General features: G+C 49.0%; 2 protein-coding genes across 2 annotated transcripts; both read left to right on the forward strand.

Moving 5' to 3' along the window:
- Positions 1–1195: 1195 nt before the first annotated feature.
- LOC126875688 (uncharacterized) lies at positions 1196–5608 on the forward strand. Its single transcript, XM_050638578.1, has 2 exons — positions 1196–2318; positions 2856–5608. Exons 1-2 carry the CDS (start codon positions 1196–1198, stop codon positions 5606–5608), a joined length of 3876 nt encoding a protein of 1291 aa, XP_050494535.1.
- An 87-nt stretch (positions 5609–5695) lies between these two features.
- Positions 5696–6730, forward strand: LOC126875689 (uncharacterized). Its single transcript, XM_050638579.1, has one exon. The coding sequence runs from the start codon at positions 5696–5698 to the stop codon at positions 6728–6730; it is 1035 nt and encodes a 344-aa protein (XP_050494536.1).
- Positions 6731–17809: the final 11079 nt, after the last annotated feature.

Consider the following 17809-nt stretch of genomic DNA (forward strand, 5'->3'; position numbering starts at 1 on the left):
CGAATTCGACGCTGAATTTGTATTTTCATGCGGATTACGCGGTCCAGGGAATTTTGGTCGTTCCGGTTTTTACTTATTAATTGGAATTTAGGAATGTTACGACGCCTAAAGCATCTGCTCGCCAGCCCGCGCGACCGGACAACAACCGACCTGCGTAACGGCACTTCGATCCTCAATAAACCTAAGGACCCACCATAACTTTCATTTCCCTGCATTGTTTCGCCATATGTCTTCAATCCGATTGTCTTGAAGAATTGCAAGCCAAAATATGCTCGAAACACAGTCGGTTTTAGAGGTGTCCTTGGGTTCATTAGTCGCCTTTAAAACACGGAGAAAGCGGGTATGCACCCATTAGGAAAACCCGAATAGCCCTGTAATAAAACAGGCTAGGTTTTCTCATACACACAGTCATTTACGCACCACGATGGTAGAAGACTCCCTACTCATCCCTTCGAGCAGTAGTGCAGCATGACCAATCGACACCGCGGTTCGTTACCCTCACTTTTCCTAACGAAAGTGGGACCAACGAATCCGCGTTCTTTATGCACAGGGGCACACCCACACCGAACTTTCTTCCGTATTAAACAAAAGAGCGACAAACGGTCTACCAGCTAACGCCTAACGCGACAGTCTCCCAACTAACGCCTAACGCGACGGTCTCCCAACTAACGCCTAACGCGACGGTCTACCAACTAACGCCTAACGCGGCAGTCTGCACATAGCGCGAGAGTCGCATTCTTCACGCAAATCTTTTGTAACTAAGTGCTTGGAAATATATACTTTATAATACTGTGAATCCCAGTGTTATACCAACTCAATCACCCCTCATTATCTCAAAGGAAATCAGGGGATCGATCAATTCGTGGTGTCGATTGTTATAATCGTAACGGGGATTTACGACCCCCGTTGACGACTCTCCTCGCGAGTACGTCTCCCCGCGATTGGTCGAATTTACATGGTCCTTCGAGCCGGATCTCGTGCCACCAAAAAGTGCACTGACCAGTGACTATACAGTGTCGCGTGAGATCCAAGTTCCAACCACTTAGTCAACTGAGCAAGGGAACCGCCATCGGAGAGAAGCACCTCCGTCGCGCAGCATCTACACGAGCCCACGCCGCATCGTAACGATTAGCAACAGAATCCCAGATCAACGTCCATTTGATCAAGGTAAGGGCGTTCATTATCAAAATCAAACATGGCCCAAGCTGAATCAATCAGCACGTTACGGCGGAGACGAGGCGTCCTAGCCCGTCGACTTGCAACCATAAGGCGCGAACTCGATGAGTACGAAGCGTCTGGGAAGGCAAACAGAATCTTCCTAGCATCTTGCCGCAGCTCGTTCGATGAGCTTTGGAGGAGGATACTCGAGGTTCAAGAAGAGTTAGGTGTGGTAGATGAGGGGGAAGATGCGCGGGTAGATTCGTTATCGCAAGAGCATCGGGAGCTTGACATGCGGTTCCGAGAGCTCTTTGAGCAAATATCAGCAACAACCCCGTCGACTACAACAAGAGGTGAGACGTGCCGGAAACCAGAGCCGACCACCGTTCCAGAGGTCCGCGTGCCCCAATTCGACGGTGCCCTCGAGAATTGGACCTATTTCTACGACACGTTCACATCCATAGTGGACCTTAACGAAGGTTTGACGAATGTCCAAAAGTTCCAGCATCTACGCTCATCTATAACTGGACGGGCCGCACAGAGTATCCAGTCATTAGAACTCACAGAGGCCAACTATTCCATCGCGCTTGATACACTGAAGGACAAGTTCAATTGCCCCCTCCAAATCTGCATGCGCCATTGGAATCTGATGCGTAATTATCCGGAAATCAAAAGGGAAACTCCAGAGGCCCTAGAGGATTTGTTGGAAACCATCAGCGTAAATCTAAAGGCGCTCGAACATCTAAAGGAGCCCGTCACTTCAAACATAGCGATGATCGAATTGATCGCGTCGAAGTTGCCCGCGTCCAGCCTGCGTAAATGGCAACGCACACTGCCCCGCCAAAAGGTGCCATCCTATCAGCATCTGATAGACTTTCTCAAAACACGGGCGAACGGGACTCAATTCCTCTCTAAAGAGAAGGAATCAAAAGGGTCAACACACAAACACCGCAGTCAGCGAACAACCATACCGCATGGGCGAACCCTTGCTACAACCAGCAGAACGGTGGTGTGTCCGACCTGCAACGGACATCACGAGATCAGACACTGCAAAATATTCAAGGCCAAATCAGCGACCAAACGTTTTCAAATCGTGAAGAAGGCATCGTTGTGCATAAATTGCCTAGGCACAGGACATTCGCCGACACAGTGTACATCGGGTTCGTGTCGTATCTGCGGTCACCGACACCATACGTATCTACACCGCGAAAAAACCCAGGTAGATTCATGGTCGTCGAGCGGTCGATCTTCGAGCGGTCGATCGTCGAGCGGTCGATCGTCGAGCGGTCGGTCGGCAAGCGGTTGGTCGCCGAGCAGTCGGTCGTCGGACAGTCGCGCATCGAGCGGTCGGTCGTCGGGCAGTCGCGCACCGAGCGGTCGATCGTCGGGCAGTCGTTCATCACACAAGCGAGCCTCCACCGAACAATCCCCATCGGGATCATCGAAGTCGCGGTCGTCCCACAAATCGAGGCGAACATCCGATACTTCACGGAAGCATACATCTTCGGTTCCAAGAGGTACGAAAGAGCATTCCTCGTACGAGTCACGCTCAGCCCGGATCCGGAACACCACCCCAACCTCTTCATCCAAGTCCCAACCGGGGCAAAACTGACTGTCCGAGACTACGACAGCAAGGGGGATCGGACTAACAAACACATCTCCCCACACCCCTCTGCATCATGATCTGTTGGCCACAGCACAGATCAAGGTTTTGAACAAACAGGCACAACCAATCCGAGCCCGAGCCTTACTCGACACTGGGTCGAGCATGAACTTCATGACCGACAGGCTCGCGAACTCCCTCGGTATAAGGCAAAGGAGATGTGCGATCCAGATCGGAGCCCTCGACAATTTGAGCACCACGGCAAAACGTTACACCACGGCCACCATCACGTCGACGGACGGCGAGTACAAGAAGACATTGAGATTTCTTGTTATCCCGGCCATATCGATCCTCGTACCAAGCGAGCCCATCGATCCCTCGAGTCTGGGATTACCCAGAAATATTCATCTAGCCGATCCACAATTCCATTGCCCAGCCCCGATCGATGTTTTACTTAGTACCGGATCAACATTCGCGTCGCTGTGCATCGGGCAGGTCAATCTGGCACAACCAGGCGAACCTGAACTACGTCTACAAAAAACACGCTTCGGCTGGGTAATCGGGGGGAGTCCCACGTCCCAAACCGCGATAAATACGTTCCACGCAACCACAACGGCTCTGCAAGAGGACCTCGCACGGTTTTGGGAGATCGACGAGGGACAGGCCACTACTCATCTTTCGGAATCGGAACGACTATGTGAAGAACATTTCCGAAACCATGTCCGACGAACCAAGGAAGGCAGATACATCGTTGCATTACCGTTCAACGAAAAGCTTTCCTCACTAGGGTCATCGAAGGCCACTGCAATGAGCAGGCTCGCCTCTCTTCATCGCCGATTCCAACGCGACAAACAATATGAAACCGCGTATAGTGCTGTGATTCAAGAATATTTAGACTTGGGTCACATGACAAAGATCAACACGGATCACGCCACCGACCACGGATATTATTTACCACATCACGGCGTGACCAAGGAATCGAGCGACACCACCAAGCTACGGGTTGTGTTCGACGGCTCAGCTTCAAGTACCACGGGAGTGTCTCTAAACGACGCCCTTCATACGGGTCCGAAATTACAAGAAGACCTGAGGAACATCCTATTGAGATTCCGGTCATTTCAATATGTCCTTACCGGCGACATCGAGAAGATGTACCGCCAATTCCTCCTACGTCCAGAAGATCGTCCCCACCAAAAGATTCTGTGGCGTGCCGACAACGGAGAGATCGAAACTTACCGACTCAACACCGTAACGTTCGGTCTATCCGCAGCCCCGTATCTGGCCATCCGATGTCTCAAACAGTTGGCAGAGGACGAGGGACCTCGATTTCCGAGAGCAGCGCAGATCCTACGGCGAGACTTCTATGTCGACGATGCGTTGACCGGAGCCGATACGAAGGACGAAGCCCTATCAATCAGGAATGATCTCACGAGATTACTTAAGCTAGCCGGTCTAAATATCCGCAAATGGGCCTCAAACGATCGGGATCTGCTGAGAGGGCTACCTGAGGAAGACACCAAGCAGAAATTACATCTCGGTGAGTCATCCACGTTAAAAACACTCGGCGTCTTTTGGGATTCAGCCGACGATACCATACTATATTCGGTCAAGACGAACAGTGACACTTCCCGAATCACAAAGCGATCAATCAGCTCAGTCATCGCACAAATATATGATCCACTAGGATTGCTCGCGCCGGTAATCGTTCGAGCAAAAATGATTTTGCAACAAGTCTGGACATTGAAGGTAGATTGGGACGAATCCCTTCCGTCAGACGTACACACAGCATGGATCAAATACCACACCCAATTGCCGTTGTTAAATGCGGTAAGGTTCCCTCGGAAGACCATCCTAGAATCCGCAACGAAAATTGAGCTCCACGGATTCTGTGACGCTAGCGAAAGGGCATATGGGGCGTGCGTCTACGTGCGGACGACTGACCGAAAGAACAATATTTGGACTCGACTCCTCACGGCGCGGTCGAAGGTAGCGCCGCTCAAATCGCTCTCCATACCACGTCTCGAATTAAGTGGGGCACTTATTTTGACGTCCTTGATTTCGTCAATACAACAGGCCCTGACGACCAAGATATCGCGGATAGTCTACTGGACTGACTCCACCATCGTACTCCATTGGATCAGGTCTTCGCCGCACACCTTGAAAACATTTGTGGCGAATCGAGTCGCTGAGATACAGACCAAGACCAATATCTCCGACTGGCGTCATGTGCCTACCGACGATAATCCAGCGGATCTCATCTCCCGAGGCCAGACGCCCAAGGAATTCCTATGTCCGTCCATTTGGAAAAACGGGCCAAGGTGGCTCCTGCAAAGCGAAAGCTATTGGCCGGTTTGGAGCCCGATACCGGTAGTCGACCTCCCGGAGCAAAAGAAGACGATCTGTCTGAGGACGAGTGTTAACGACAACACTCTCCTCCATCGCTACTCGTCTTGGCCAAGACTAATAAGAATCGTCGCCCGGTGTCTTCGATGGAGACATAAGCAACACCGAACTGCCCATCTCACCACAGACGAACTGACCGCAGCGCACAACAGGCTAATAAAAATCTTACAATCCCAGCATTTCGCGCCTGAAATTCGGATCCTCCAAAAAAATCGAAGCGAGGACGTTGGAGGGAAACTACAGCCATTAAACCCCTTCCTCGACGAAGATGGGCTACTCCGGGTAGGAGGGCGACTAACCAACTCCGCCATACCCTTCAGCCAAAAACACCCGATCATCCTACCGAAATCCCCGGTGACAGAGCTAATTATAGAACAAGAGCACCGGAACAATCATCACACAGGGACCCAAGCTACCCTATACGCGATGAGACTGCGCTATTGACCGATCGACGGCCGTAGCCAGGTATGGCGCACTCTCAGAAGGTGCGTCCGCTGCTGCAGAGCCAACCCTCCACCAGTGGAATACTTGATGGGTGATTTGCCAGAGGCGCGTATTACCGAATCGCGGCCGTTCAGGAACGTCGGAATCGACTACTGCGGCCCATTCTACATCAAGGAGAGGAGGGACCGCAACCGACGTAAAATCAAGACGTACGCCGCCATATTCGTTTGTCTGGCGACAAAGGCGGTCCACATAGAGTTAGTCAGCGACCTAACCACCGACGCCTTCTTGGCCGCGCTACGCCGTTTCATCTCGCGGCGAGGATACTGCGCAACGATCCTCACCGACAACGGCACCAATTTCGTCGGGGCTAATCGGGAGCTGCAAGAACTCCGGACCCTATTGCAGTCCGACGACCACCAGGATAGGGTACAGAATTTTCTCGCCGACCGACAAATACAATGGCGTTTTAATCCTCCGAACTCACCACATTTTGGCGGCTTATGGGAAGCCGCAGTTAAATCGTTCAAACGCCATCTCATCCGCGTGGTCGGCACGGAGCTCCTGACCTTTGAACACCTCAACACCCTTGTGATCGAAATTGAGGCCATTCTCAATTCACGCCCACTGACTCCCATCTCATCCGATCCGAAAGATCCCCCTGTCCTCACTCCCGGTCATTTTCTAATCGGTGATACCCTAACCAGTTTACGGGAGCGTGATTTCAGGACAGTTCCATCAGGACGGCTATCCAGTTGGCAGCGCATTCACCAGATTAAGCAGCACTTCTGGAGCCGATGGTATCGAGAATACCTAAACGAGTTAACCCGCCGCAGCAAATGGGACAAGGGCAAACACAACATTCATGAAGGCACCGTAGTAATCCTCAGGGAGGACAACGTGCCCTCTATGCAGTGGCCTTTGGGCCGCGTAATCAAGGTCCATCCAGGAGCCGACGGAATCATCCGGACCGCTACCGTGCAGACGGCAACAAGCATCCTGGACCGCGGCGTCAAAAGACTGGTCCCCTTACCCATCCACCCAGATCCAGACGAGGCCGAACGCCCACACGGAGCGAAGGAGGTCACCAACGACACACCAGACTCCACAGCCAGAATTTGATCGGTGCCCTCTCAACGGGGGGAGGATGTTACGACGCCTAAAACATCTGCTCGCCAGCCCGCGCGACCGGACAACAACCGACCTGCGTAACGGCACTTCGACCCTCAATAAACCTAAGGACCCACCATAACTTTCATTTCCCTGCATTGTTTCGCCATATGTCTTCAATCCGATTGTCTTGAAGAATTGCAAGCCAAAATATGCTCGAAACACAGTCGGTTTTAGAGGTGTCCTTGGGTTTATTAGTCGCCTTTAAAACGCGGAGAAAGCGGGTATGCACCCATTAGGAAAACCCGAATAGCCCTGTAATAAAACAGGCTAGGTTTTCTCATACACACAGTCATTTACGCACCACGATGGTAGAAGACTCCCTACTCATCCCTTCGAGCAGTAGTGCAGCATGACCAATCGACACCGCGGTTCGTTACCCTCACTTTTCCTAACGAAAGTGGGACCAACGAATCCGCGTTCTTTATGCACAGGGGCACACCCACACCGAACTTTCTTCCGTATTAAACAAAAGAGCGACAAACGGTCTACCAGCTAACGCCTAACGCGACAGTCTCCCAACTAACGCCTAACGCGACGGTCTCCCAACTAACGCCTAACGCGACGGTCTACCAACTAACGCCTAACGCGGCAGTCTGCACATAGCGCGAGAGTCGCATTCTTCACGCAAATCTTTTGTAACTAAGTGCTTGGAAATATATACTTTATAATACTGTGAATCCCAGTGTTATACCAACTCAATCACCCCTCATTTTCTCAAAGGAAATCAGGGGATCGATCAATTCGTGGTGTCGATTGTTATAATCGTAACGGGGATTTACGACCCCCGTTGACGACTCTCCTCGCGAGTACGTCTCCCCGCGATTGGTCGAATTTACAAGGAATTTCAAAGTTATCGTAGACATCTAGAGACGGGTTGTTCGGAGGTCTCAAAGTTTCCAAAGAGAACGAAATTCGGCCAATCTAACTGCTCGGGTTACGTCGTTTGAATTTAAAAAAAAAATCTGCACGTTCGATTTCCAGATAAATAAAATTTTTTGAATGCGATTCGCAGCGCGAAATTCGAGCAGCGGCTATTCGATACGACAATTGCACGATATAGAAGGGGTTTCTATCGCGCGCAATGCTTGCGTAGAATCTCGACGATAGGTACGCGGTATTTGTCGACTAACTATAAATATCGAACAGTTCGACTGGCTGCGCGAAGTAGCGAGTTTCCACGCGCGAGCAATAACGTTTACAATATATTTCACGTAACGGCAAATAGCGCTAATTGTACGCCAGCGTTTTGCCACAGCGATCGTGCGATAGTCAGTGGTACGCACGGCTCGTTCGTATTCACAATCGTGAAACTTAAATTCGGATCGCGCGAATGGCGAATCGAAACAGATTGAATGCCAGATTTCGGGGGGGAAAACGATCGATCGGAGGGTATTCTGACTAATTCTCGGACTAATTCTCCGACTGATTCTCGAACGATGCCGCTCGAACGTGGACGAACCGCGTTAATGGACGATCTAATTTGCAGTTATCTGTTAATCGGTTTAAAACGCTCTATATTTAACCGGGCATTCCATTATACTTGGCTGTTTCATTCGCTAATTTATCATTTCATCTCGGCTCAGCCGGCTCATCGTCGTTCCATCAGTCGCGTCGATCGAGCGAGCGGAATTTAAATTACCCGTATAATCCTCGAGCGGTATCGCGGCTCGTTAAAATTACACCGACAGATTTATTTGCCGCGCGTTTGGCGGATGGCATGCCGATCGACCCAGCGCGCTCGCATAATTCCAAATTCGAACATCTTGTCGCGTTTTCCACGTTACGTTGAGTCGTCGAGTACGTTACGTCGTGAAATTTGAAATGCGTGGAACGCGCGTATCGCGCGTCCACGTAAGATTTGTGTTTGCCAATCGTAGCCGAACTCGACAGCAAACGCGGCGCTTCGGCGAGAGAAGAAGGGAAAAGAGGATAAAAGGAGAAGAGCGGAAAGAAGAAAATGAAAAAGAAGGGGAGCAAAACGGTGGACGGTTGGGAAATAACAGGCGGCAGAAGCGTGGTCGGCGTCGATCGTCGAGGGTAAAGCGCGAACGGGCTGTCATATTCGCAACAAAGGGCGACAGTCAAAGTGGATCTCGGTGCGGGGCGGCGCAGCTAAGCGTTCGGGTCTGAAAGCACGTTCCAGCCTTTTGATCGCCAGGCTATTTTCTTCCGTGCGGCCTCTTTCATCGTTCCACGCTACGGATTTTCAGCTGAATTTACGCCTGACATCAGCGGTTTCCTCGTTGGTTACTAGTTGGAGTCGTCTGATAGACGAGTAGGTGCGAGGGAGCGACCGGCAATTAACTTAGCAGTCGATTCTAGCCAGTTTCGAAGTTTCGTAACCCGGCACGTTGGATCCGGTCAATCTGTTAGATCCGTGGCAGCCGAGCCGTGGGGCAGACAGGAACGAAAGGCACGTCGACGGGGCTCTCCAGTAATTTCACCGATACGTTCGACCGTCGCGCGATTAAAATCCTCTCGGAGCCCGCCATACAGTTTCTGCTAGTGGCACGAGTGGCCAACTTTACGAGGGGATAACGCTACGTGATACGAAATCGCACGGCCGAAGCTTGCCGTATCCATTCCTTTTCTATTCCGCCCGTTCTGCCTTCTGCTCCCGATCTCCCGCTAATTCGCCTTGTTTCATCGACCGTCTCCAGCGTGGATCGAGGGACATCGGTCCTTAAACTTTTCCCCACGCTGGACAAGGTTTTCTCCTTGATAAGTACCGATTCGTTTCTACTTTGTTCCGATGTTAGCGAAACGGCTCGTTCGTTCCAATAGCAATATTATTGAGCAGTAAAATTCTTCTGCGTGTAAAAGCGGATAAAACAATTTCCCCTAGTATTTGTTTGCAAATAACAGTTTTTAGCATTTCGTTAATAAATATTTCTTGGTAACAGCATCGTATGAAATATATTAGGTTGTCCGAAAAATGTCTTTTTTCGCAAACGTCGTTTTTACAATAAAGCACCTCCGTACAAACGTGAAACCAAATCTGTGAAATGTCTCGGTGTTTATCTCAATAGAACAAAATGGATCGTACGTAATGCGACAAAACGATATAAAGCAAATAACATTGTGCGTCTATTATTTCCTCATAAACAGAAAGAATCTTTTCGGATATCAATCAAACAACTCGTATAGCGTATCTCTTTGAAGAAAACTTGCAAAGGATCGGTTTAACGTCTTAGGTACGATTGAATTTTGTGCGGGGACGTTCCTTCGTAGGGCAGGGTTTGACGCGAACTACGCGTAAACGATACTGCACCGCAATATGTGGCGGATAATGCTGTTCTCTACGCAAGCACATTGGATAATTAAATGTTAATTTTTCTTAAAGGTACGATACATATACGTGAACTTTAATAATTTACTTTAATTATTAATAATACAATTGAGTGTGATATATTTTAAAGCAGGGCAAAGCACATACACCCACGTCACAATTTTCACATTCAAGCGAGCTAGTGCTTTTCAAATTGTTTTTCGTTTTCTATTTTCTAGCGACATTTTTAGGTTAAAAATTGTAAAATATTGTAAGGATGCGGATCGGAATATTAAAAAGAGCATCTAATAATGATATATTTATTTTAACGGAAAGCAATAATTGATATCTGACACTTGTGTATCAAAAATAGACTATATATTTTGCCTGTATGTATTGATAACACTGTTATAAAATATTGCGAGGACAAGAAAAGCGTGAAAAAAGACAAACGAAAACGTGCGTTTAGCTTAAACGGTGACCGAGTACCTCTCCAAGGTCGGTGCTGCTGATATTTAAAGGGGTCCTCTCTAAGGTCGGTGCAGCTGATATATAAAGGGGGTTCTCTCCAAGGTCGGTGCTGCTGATATTTAAAGGGGTCCTCTCTAAGGTCGGTGCAGCTGATATATAAAGGGGGTCCTCTCCAAGGTCGGTGCTGCTGGTATATAAAGGGGGGTCCGATTCCCGGCGGAGCCAGCACCATCCGACATAGACACGTAAACTAGGCAGATCAGTATAGTCGAACATTGACATTCGAAATTTTTTCCAAATCTAGTATACCATGGAGATTTTACAAAAGACAAACGATCGGTTCCGAGAAGGAGTTCCCGTCCGGGTGGTTCGAGTCGAGTCACTTACCACCATGTGGGTTCGTTTGGCTGGATGGCCGAAGATAACCCAAACACTCAATTTGAAGATGATGGAACATCCCGTGGAGTACTTGCCGAAGGCGAAAAGTTTAAGAACAGGCATGCTAGTCGCCGTGCTAGTAGATTTTAAGGAATCTAGCGCTTGGGAAAGAGCCATCCTTTTACAAAGGACCATGACTGGCTACATCGTCTTTCTAATCGATTGGGGGTTAGAGAGCGAGCAATGTCTCGATTCAATACGGCTGCTGCCCCGTAATTTGGCAAAAATGGCACCGTGGGCTAGAAAAATCGTTCTGCCAGGTGTACGAGAACAACCGATCCAAGGGAAGAGACATCGAGTGGCCCAATTCACCATGTTGAGACGGACAGGGAGCCTAGTCAACATCGATCCTTCTCCAGGAGAAGCAATAACTGCAAGGTTGCTGCTGGACCGAGAGCCGGGAGAATCCGCAAGAGATATGGCAGCATACTGGCTGGAGTTGGGATACCTCGATCCCGAATAATCGCTACTATTGCCAGACACTTTTTTTCTAAGTATAATAATTCTTGTATGTATGGTTTTGTATGTATGGTTGTATGTACAGTTTTATGTGGATATTTGTATTTTTTTTATATATATTACTACTGAATTGTATATTCTTAGTCAAGTTTGGTTTTGTATGTCTGGTTTTGTATGTATGGTTTCGTATGTATGATTGTATGTACAGTTTTATGTGGATATTTGTATTTTTCTATATATATTAGTACTGAATTGTATATTCTTAGTCAAGACTGTAGGTGAATAAAAACTAATGAAAGCATAAAAACTTGTTAACTCTCTCTTATCCTTCCTCCTCATTCACACAAGTCCTACAATACTAAATTTAATGTTCAGCTGTACGAATTGCAAGGTACATAATAAAAAAAATAGAATAAAAAGTAAAATAAAATAAAAAAAGGAATAAAAGAAATAAAATAAAATAAAATAAAAAAAAGTTAAATTTAAGATATCTTTTAAACTAATCATTTTGCAAATCAAGTACAGGTATACTCCTCTGTAGAGAATCAAAAACTACGGACCGGATCGTCCATCCAGAAAACGAGAAACCCGAGGAAAAGGAATTGCCCGTGTTGGTGTTAGGTCGCGTCCTCGTCGCTTCGCTTATCGTTGGACACACGCTGATCGAACAACGACGCCTTTTCACGGATCCCTCGTGTTTTTCCTCCCTTTTGGTTTCGTGACCCACGGAGAAAGACGCCGAGCAACGCGAATCTCGACGCGTGGCATAACGTTGTTTCGTCGGCCCGGCCTTTGACGCTGGTCGCGGAAGCGAATCGATACCTCGTCGATCGACGCGTGGTGGCGATACGCGTTGCTCTCGTCCCCCTGAGACGCGCAATTAAGAACGACGATCGAAGAACGACGGAGTATCGACGGACGAGGGGGCGGATGAATTCGTTGGATATCGTGGAGCCGGCGATTATCGCTGCCCGATTAATAACTGCGACCCTCTTCTCCGGATTTCGTAGGTTACGACGTTTAGTCGCGATATTAACGTACCTCCAAAGATTACAGGCGTAAGCCTGCTTCGATCGCTTTATCGCGAATCTTCTTACGATCTCCATCGACCGCACCCCTGCGATATTTAATCGCACGGGGGACGAGGATCGTACGAGTGCTCCTCTTTCCCTTACTTCATGACCGATCTCCCTTGAGCGATACTCGACGTCGTTGGAGTCAAGTACCTTCGGCTTTGTATCAAAGTCGGCCTTCGCGTCGGTCCGTGTCGCGGCATTTTCCATTCTGAAGGGATTCTTCGTTTCACATCGTCACGTCCTACGAAGCGTTATATGGTCGTAAGAACGACGAAACCAAGATCCAACCTTTTTATACTTATTCGTATCTAGATCTCGAGTCGGTTATTAATCGTCCGGCGGCACACAGCGCTGTTATCTCCGAATCGAGAGAGCAACGTCGAAAGAAACGGCGCAGCCGGCCGTTCTCACTTTACTCGCCCGCTCCAAGAATCCCGTGGCTCTCTTTTTCGTCCGCGGCCACCCTTTGTCCGTGAATTGGCATTAAGCCGCACCCCGATCTGTGCGCAGATCGTTTTCCACTGCCAACACTGTAAAGGGCAATTGTACGTCGAGTCGTACGCGGAAGCCTTTATCCCGCGGGTTACATTATCGCAGCCCGTGGTTTCCGTATACTCGCCCTATAGCGAGCCGCGTTAATTCCAATTTATTCGCCCTTTCGAAACGTTGCTCGAAACTTGATCCGTCTTACGTTCGCCAGTCCGTATCCTCGATACGAGAGATCGATCGACGTATTCCACGTATTCGTCTCTTTTAAGCCGCCAAAGTAGCCCCGCCAAAGTAGCGCCAAAGCCCCGATCCCTTATCATTTAATGTATATCCTATGTTTTATCGTTCTTGCATTGTTTTGTTCCTCGACGTTGCACTAATCGGAGCAGGTGCAAAGTGTTGGATAATCGATTCGAGACAATGGGATCTCGAGCGACAGGCGTCGTAAACCCAAGGACAACCATGCCCGGACAGTGTTACGGTTACGAGCGCGAAGTCTTTTAATCGTCTTTCGCTCGTAATATGGGATCGTACGCGCGTATTACGCCGATCCCGACACCGATCTCGATCGATCGCGAGATCGCCAAATTAACGCTTAAAGCGACCTTCCAATCGCTACGTTCGGATCGCGTCGTCGGCGCAGATACCGCAGTCGAGGTTGACTCCTCCTCCTTCGCTCGGCTCGTCGTTTCTTGCTGGATCGCGAGAGAAAAGGGCTGATATCCTCTGAAACGCGCGACGCGAAATCGAGTTGGACCTTGTCGCGTTCTACGTATATCGACGATCCGTCAGAGAAGAACATCGGGAATCCTCGATCGCACTCTCTCGAGCCGTCAAGCCACTCACACCCGCTTTTCGCTCGACGCGCTACCCAGAGAAAAAAACGAAAATAGAGGTAACCGATCGAGCGCGTTTGCGCTTACGCCAACGAGGAGAACGAACGAATAAATTAACGTTTCGAAGACAACTGGACGAAGACAATGGAACGAAGAGAGTCATCGGGATGTTTGAAACGCTGCGAGGATCTCTGAACTATTTCGCTTCTAACGAGTGAAAGGAAAGGAGAAGAAGCTTGCGCGCTAACTAGACGAGAGAAACAATTGGAACTTTCACGCTAAATAGGAAACGATTTTGCCTAGAATCGCAAACGAACATCGTTTCGATCCTTTAACGGGGGTTGTATCGATCGCGCGACCTGACACCTGCGATTTCAATGGCGAGAAACGAGAAGAGTTGGCGCAACTGCTCCACGAAATTTTCATAATTCTCGTTTCCAGCGTCTAGATACGCGCGACGGTGCACAACGAAGCGTGCAGGAAGAGAGCCGACAGACGGAATCGCGCCCCCCTTCCGTTTCGAAATACAGCGGGGGCGGTAGAAACGTAACAGCGAGGCAGAAACTGTCGACGAACTCGCGAAAGATCGCATCTGAGTTTTTCGACGAGCGACGCCTCTCTCTCTCTCTTTCTTTCTCTTCGCTTGGATTTTACGATGCGCCCGCGCCCTCTTCTCTCTGTCTGTCGAGAGAAGCGAGGGCAGAGAGACCGCGCTAAGTCACCTGTAATTTCCGGCCGAGAAGTAGCGGGTGGCGCCGTCCATCTTCCGCGAACGGCTTCTTAAGCCTTCTTGACCGTGGCGAGATTTTTCGGACCGCTGGTTGCTTATTTACGATGACGATCGAACTCGTTAACGCTCCGAGCACACCGTACACGCCACTCGAATTCCAAGTGGCCGCTCTCCGCGGAGCAAGTTAAGCTTCATCGAGCCCGATTGAACTTTGTAGTCGCTCGTGCTCGTCTTTCGTAGCCTGTCTCTCGCATTGGGTAAATACCGCCCTTGCGATCTCTTTCCTTCTCCCGTGTACGCGGCTACGCGATAAATTTGATATTTCGTAGTAGAGCAGCGCCGATCGCGAACAGTAGCGAAGCTTTATCGCTTGCGAATGAACATCGTCTAATATTTCGGCGTAATACGGTGGCAAGATTTTTCGGCTTATGCGTTCGTAGCGGCGCTAATATTCGACGGAAGAAGGAGATGAGACGGATCTAGCACTTGCCGACAAAGGAGATGACCATCGCAATCGACTCCCCGAAAGATACGCAGATGGGAGAAGGCCGAACCCAGTTCTTTACGTTCTTTCGTCTTTAAACGAAAGTTGTGTGAAAGTGATTAGGTTTCTCGTCGTTTAAAGATTCGAGACCCTTCGCTAGAAAAACGAATTGAACGCGAGTGACACCGTTCGAAAGATTCGTCTTTACGAGGCAAGAAACGCCTGGCGTCGGTTTACAAGGATATCGAACTGGGTCAATTATCGTCGGTGTGTCCAGAGGAGCGAAGGTATTTACCGGGCGAGCTGGGTCGATCGCTCGGTTCAATAAAATTGTCGTTAAGGGAGAGATAGCGAGGTGTAGGCGAGTCGGTGACGTGGCACATAGCCAGTCGGTGTGTTACTACGAAATTACGAAGCAATTTCGCAGGAAATATATTGGGAAATGATTTCGACGCCGATATCTATTACACGACTAACGTTACCGTTACACGAGACCAAGCTTGTACGGATTATAACGAAGAGGTTGATGTCGCGTTGAGCCTGTATCGTCGGACACCTGCCACGAGCAGATTGACGTAAGCAGGCCAACGTCGATCATAGGAGATTTTATTACCGGCGGTCACACAGATTTTCCTACGAATCGTCGGTCTCGTATTTGCAATTTCGTAGGTATCCTGCCGAGGAGGACAGCCAATTTAAGGACAAGCATATTGGCTTCGAATCGAGGCGAGAATTCGTTCGGCCCGAATTTGCTTCGAATTTGCTTCGAATTTGCTTCGAATTCGCTTCGACGATGATTTTCTATCAAATTATTCGTGTCGTTCGTATTCGAGTTCCTATCCCGACGTTCCGCGCAGCGAAATTGAAAGGGACGTTCTGAAAAAAGCAGAGTAAACTGGAGTAGCTTTGACCTGTATACCAGGTTCAAAAGGTAATTTAAACGTTTCGGTATAGTTACATGTTTAATTAAGGAACGGTTAACCGGAAAATCTTTGTAATTGAAAAGCATTGAATTCCGAGTAAAGTTGGCGAGCAGATTTCAGCTCGTTGAAGGGTCTTAAACGAGGTCGAAAATTCCACTAACGGCTATCTTGGAACACTCGATGAAAAGGATCCGTGGAGTAATGATTTTCCACAAACTTTATTCGGCGTGTCCCTCGTACACGATGACGTAAAGCGACCAACCATAGTGATCAACTCAAATACGGCGGAAGAAGAGAAAGAAAAAGAAAAGTATCGTGAAGAAAAGGTAATACCATCGTAACCGTCGTAAATCGTTGGCAGTTGTCGCGTGTCGATGGTACGTTGATCGGGTCGGTTGTACGCGAAAGCTCTTTATCGACGAACTCGATAAAACTTTCACATCCGGCGATCGCTAAGCAATTTAAGTTTAGCGGAAAATCCATTTCTCTGGCGAAGAAAAGAGTGCGAGCTTGCGGCGCGTGGATAATATTAACTAATTTATATCCCGGGATTTAATAACCTGGCGACGTTGGGCCGGAGTACAGAGGCTCTCAATTACAGTCGGAACAGCGTCGTTAATACAAAAGGAGGCTCTTACGGTCGATAGATGGCGGCCCTTATCGTTGGCTCTCTGCCACCAGCAGGTTTCAGCGACGCTGCCTCGACATATCGATACAATCCCCCATTGGGTGAAACGACAGCGGGCTGGCTGCTGGTTTTTCGCTACGGCCGGACCCGCGCTCCCTGTCGCGAAATGCTTTTGCGTCACGATGGTTTCGCGTCGGTTGTTTGCGCGCCGCTTCGTTACATTCCTATGACTATAACGCTTGGTTACGAGTCGAAAATCGTTTCGTTTCCCGCTGATCTTTGCACGAGTACGAATTTTTCTATTTTTCGACAGTGGATTTTTTTTTACAAGTTTCTATACGCGAACATTCGTTGATTTATGCAACGTCGTATACGTATTGTCGTTGCTTGCACGCTGGTTTGCTGAACAGCGCGACGTTTTTTCCATCGCGGGAATCGCACAGACGCGTAAAGCGAACGCCACCTTGGTATTAGGTATTCTCTTTGAGAAACGTGCAAGCAGAATAGGAGAAAAACGGCACGAGACGCGTTGCAAGGCGCGCGTTGATATACTTGTACGTATAGCCAGAAGCGGAAGAAGTTTTCGCGGAGACTCGAGTTTCCAAGACTGACCGTGGCACTCGTCGCGTCTATTTCGCAGGATCGTTTTATTTTGGAAAAACCGGTCTCGCCGTTCTCTCCAGTCGGCGCCCGTAACTTTTCGCAAACTCTGTTGCCAAATTCCTGGCGAAGAGATGGAAACACGGGCGGCTGGATAGCGCGGTCCACGGGTAAATTTTGTAAGAAAGAAATTTGTTAACAGGAGTCGGCCAGATTTCTTCCGCGCACCGATTCTGCGTCGCCAGTGCGAATTTCCGCGAAATTTTTCACGCGTGTGTATAAAAGGACGACACAGGATGAAACCGGGCCGCGTATTTCGCGTAACGTTATTTGCTCGCCGTAGGGTACTTGCAAACAAACGCGTATTTGCCCGTTCATTACATTCGTTTGGCAACAACGTTGCCGTTGCCGTTCTTTCCCCCCCCCCCATCATCAGCGCATGGTTTTTCACGTGTTTATCACTGGCGATCTACGTTCCGCGTTGATTAATTTTTCAGCAGAAATTCAGCGACCGTTCCGAGGCAGGCCGCTCGAATATTCGCTGGTTTAGCTCGGGCGAACGCCGAAGATTCGTTTCTGCCGAGCTGCAACGGCAAACAGGTCCTTAAGCCTTTAAGTTCAGGCCT

The sequence above is a fragment of the Bombus huntii genome, unplaced genomic scaffold (assembly GCF_024542735.1).
Source record: "Bombus huntii isolate Logan2020A unplaced genomic scaffold, iyBomHunt1.1 ctg00000052.1, whole genome shotgun sequence".
NCBI classification, from domain to species: domain Eukaryota; kingdom Metazoa; phylum Arthropoda; class Insecta; order Hymenoptera; family Apidae; genus Bombus; species Bombus huntii.

Bases quoted from the DNA above. Each gene is read 5' to 3' on its own strand.
- LOC126875688 (XM_050638578.1), top strand. From the start codon at position 1,196: ATGGCCCAAGCTGAATCAATCAGCACGTTACGGCGGAGACGAGGCGTC. The intron at 2,319-2,855 runs GTTCGTGTCGTA...TGTTGGCCACAG, and splicing joins GCCGACACAGTGTACATCGG to CACAGATCAAGGTTTTGAAC.
- LOC126875689 (XM_050638579.1), top strand. From the start codon at position 5,696: ATGGGTGATTTGCCAGAGGCGCGTATTACCGAATCGCGGCCGTTCAGG.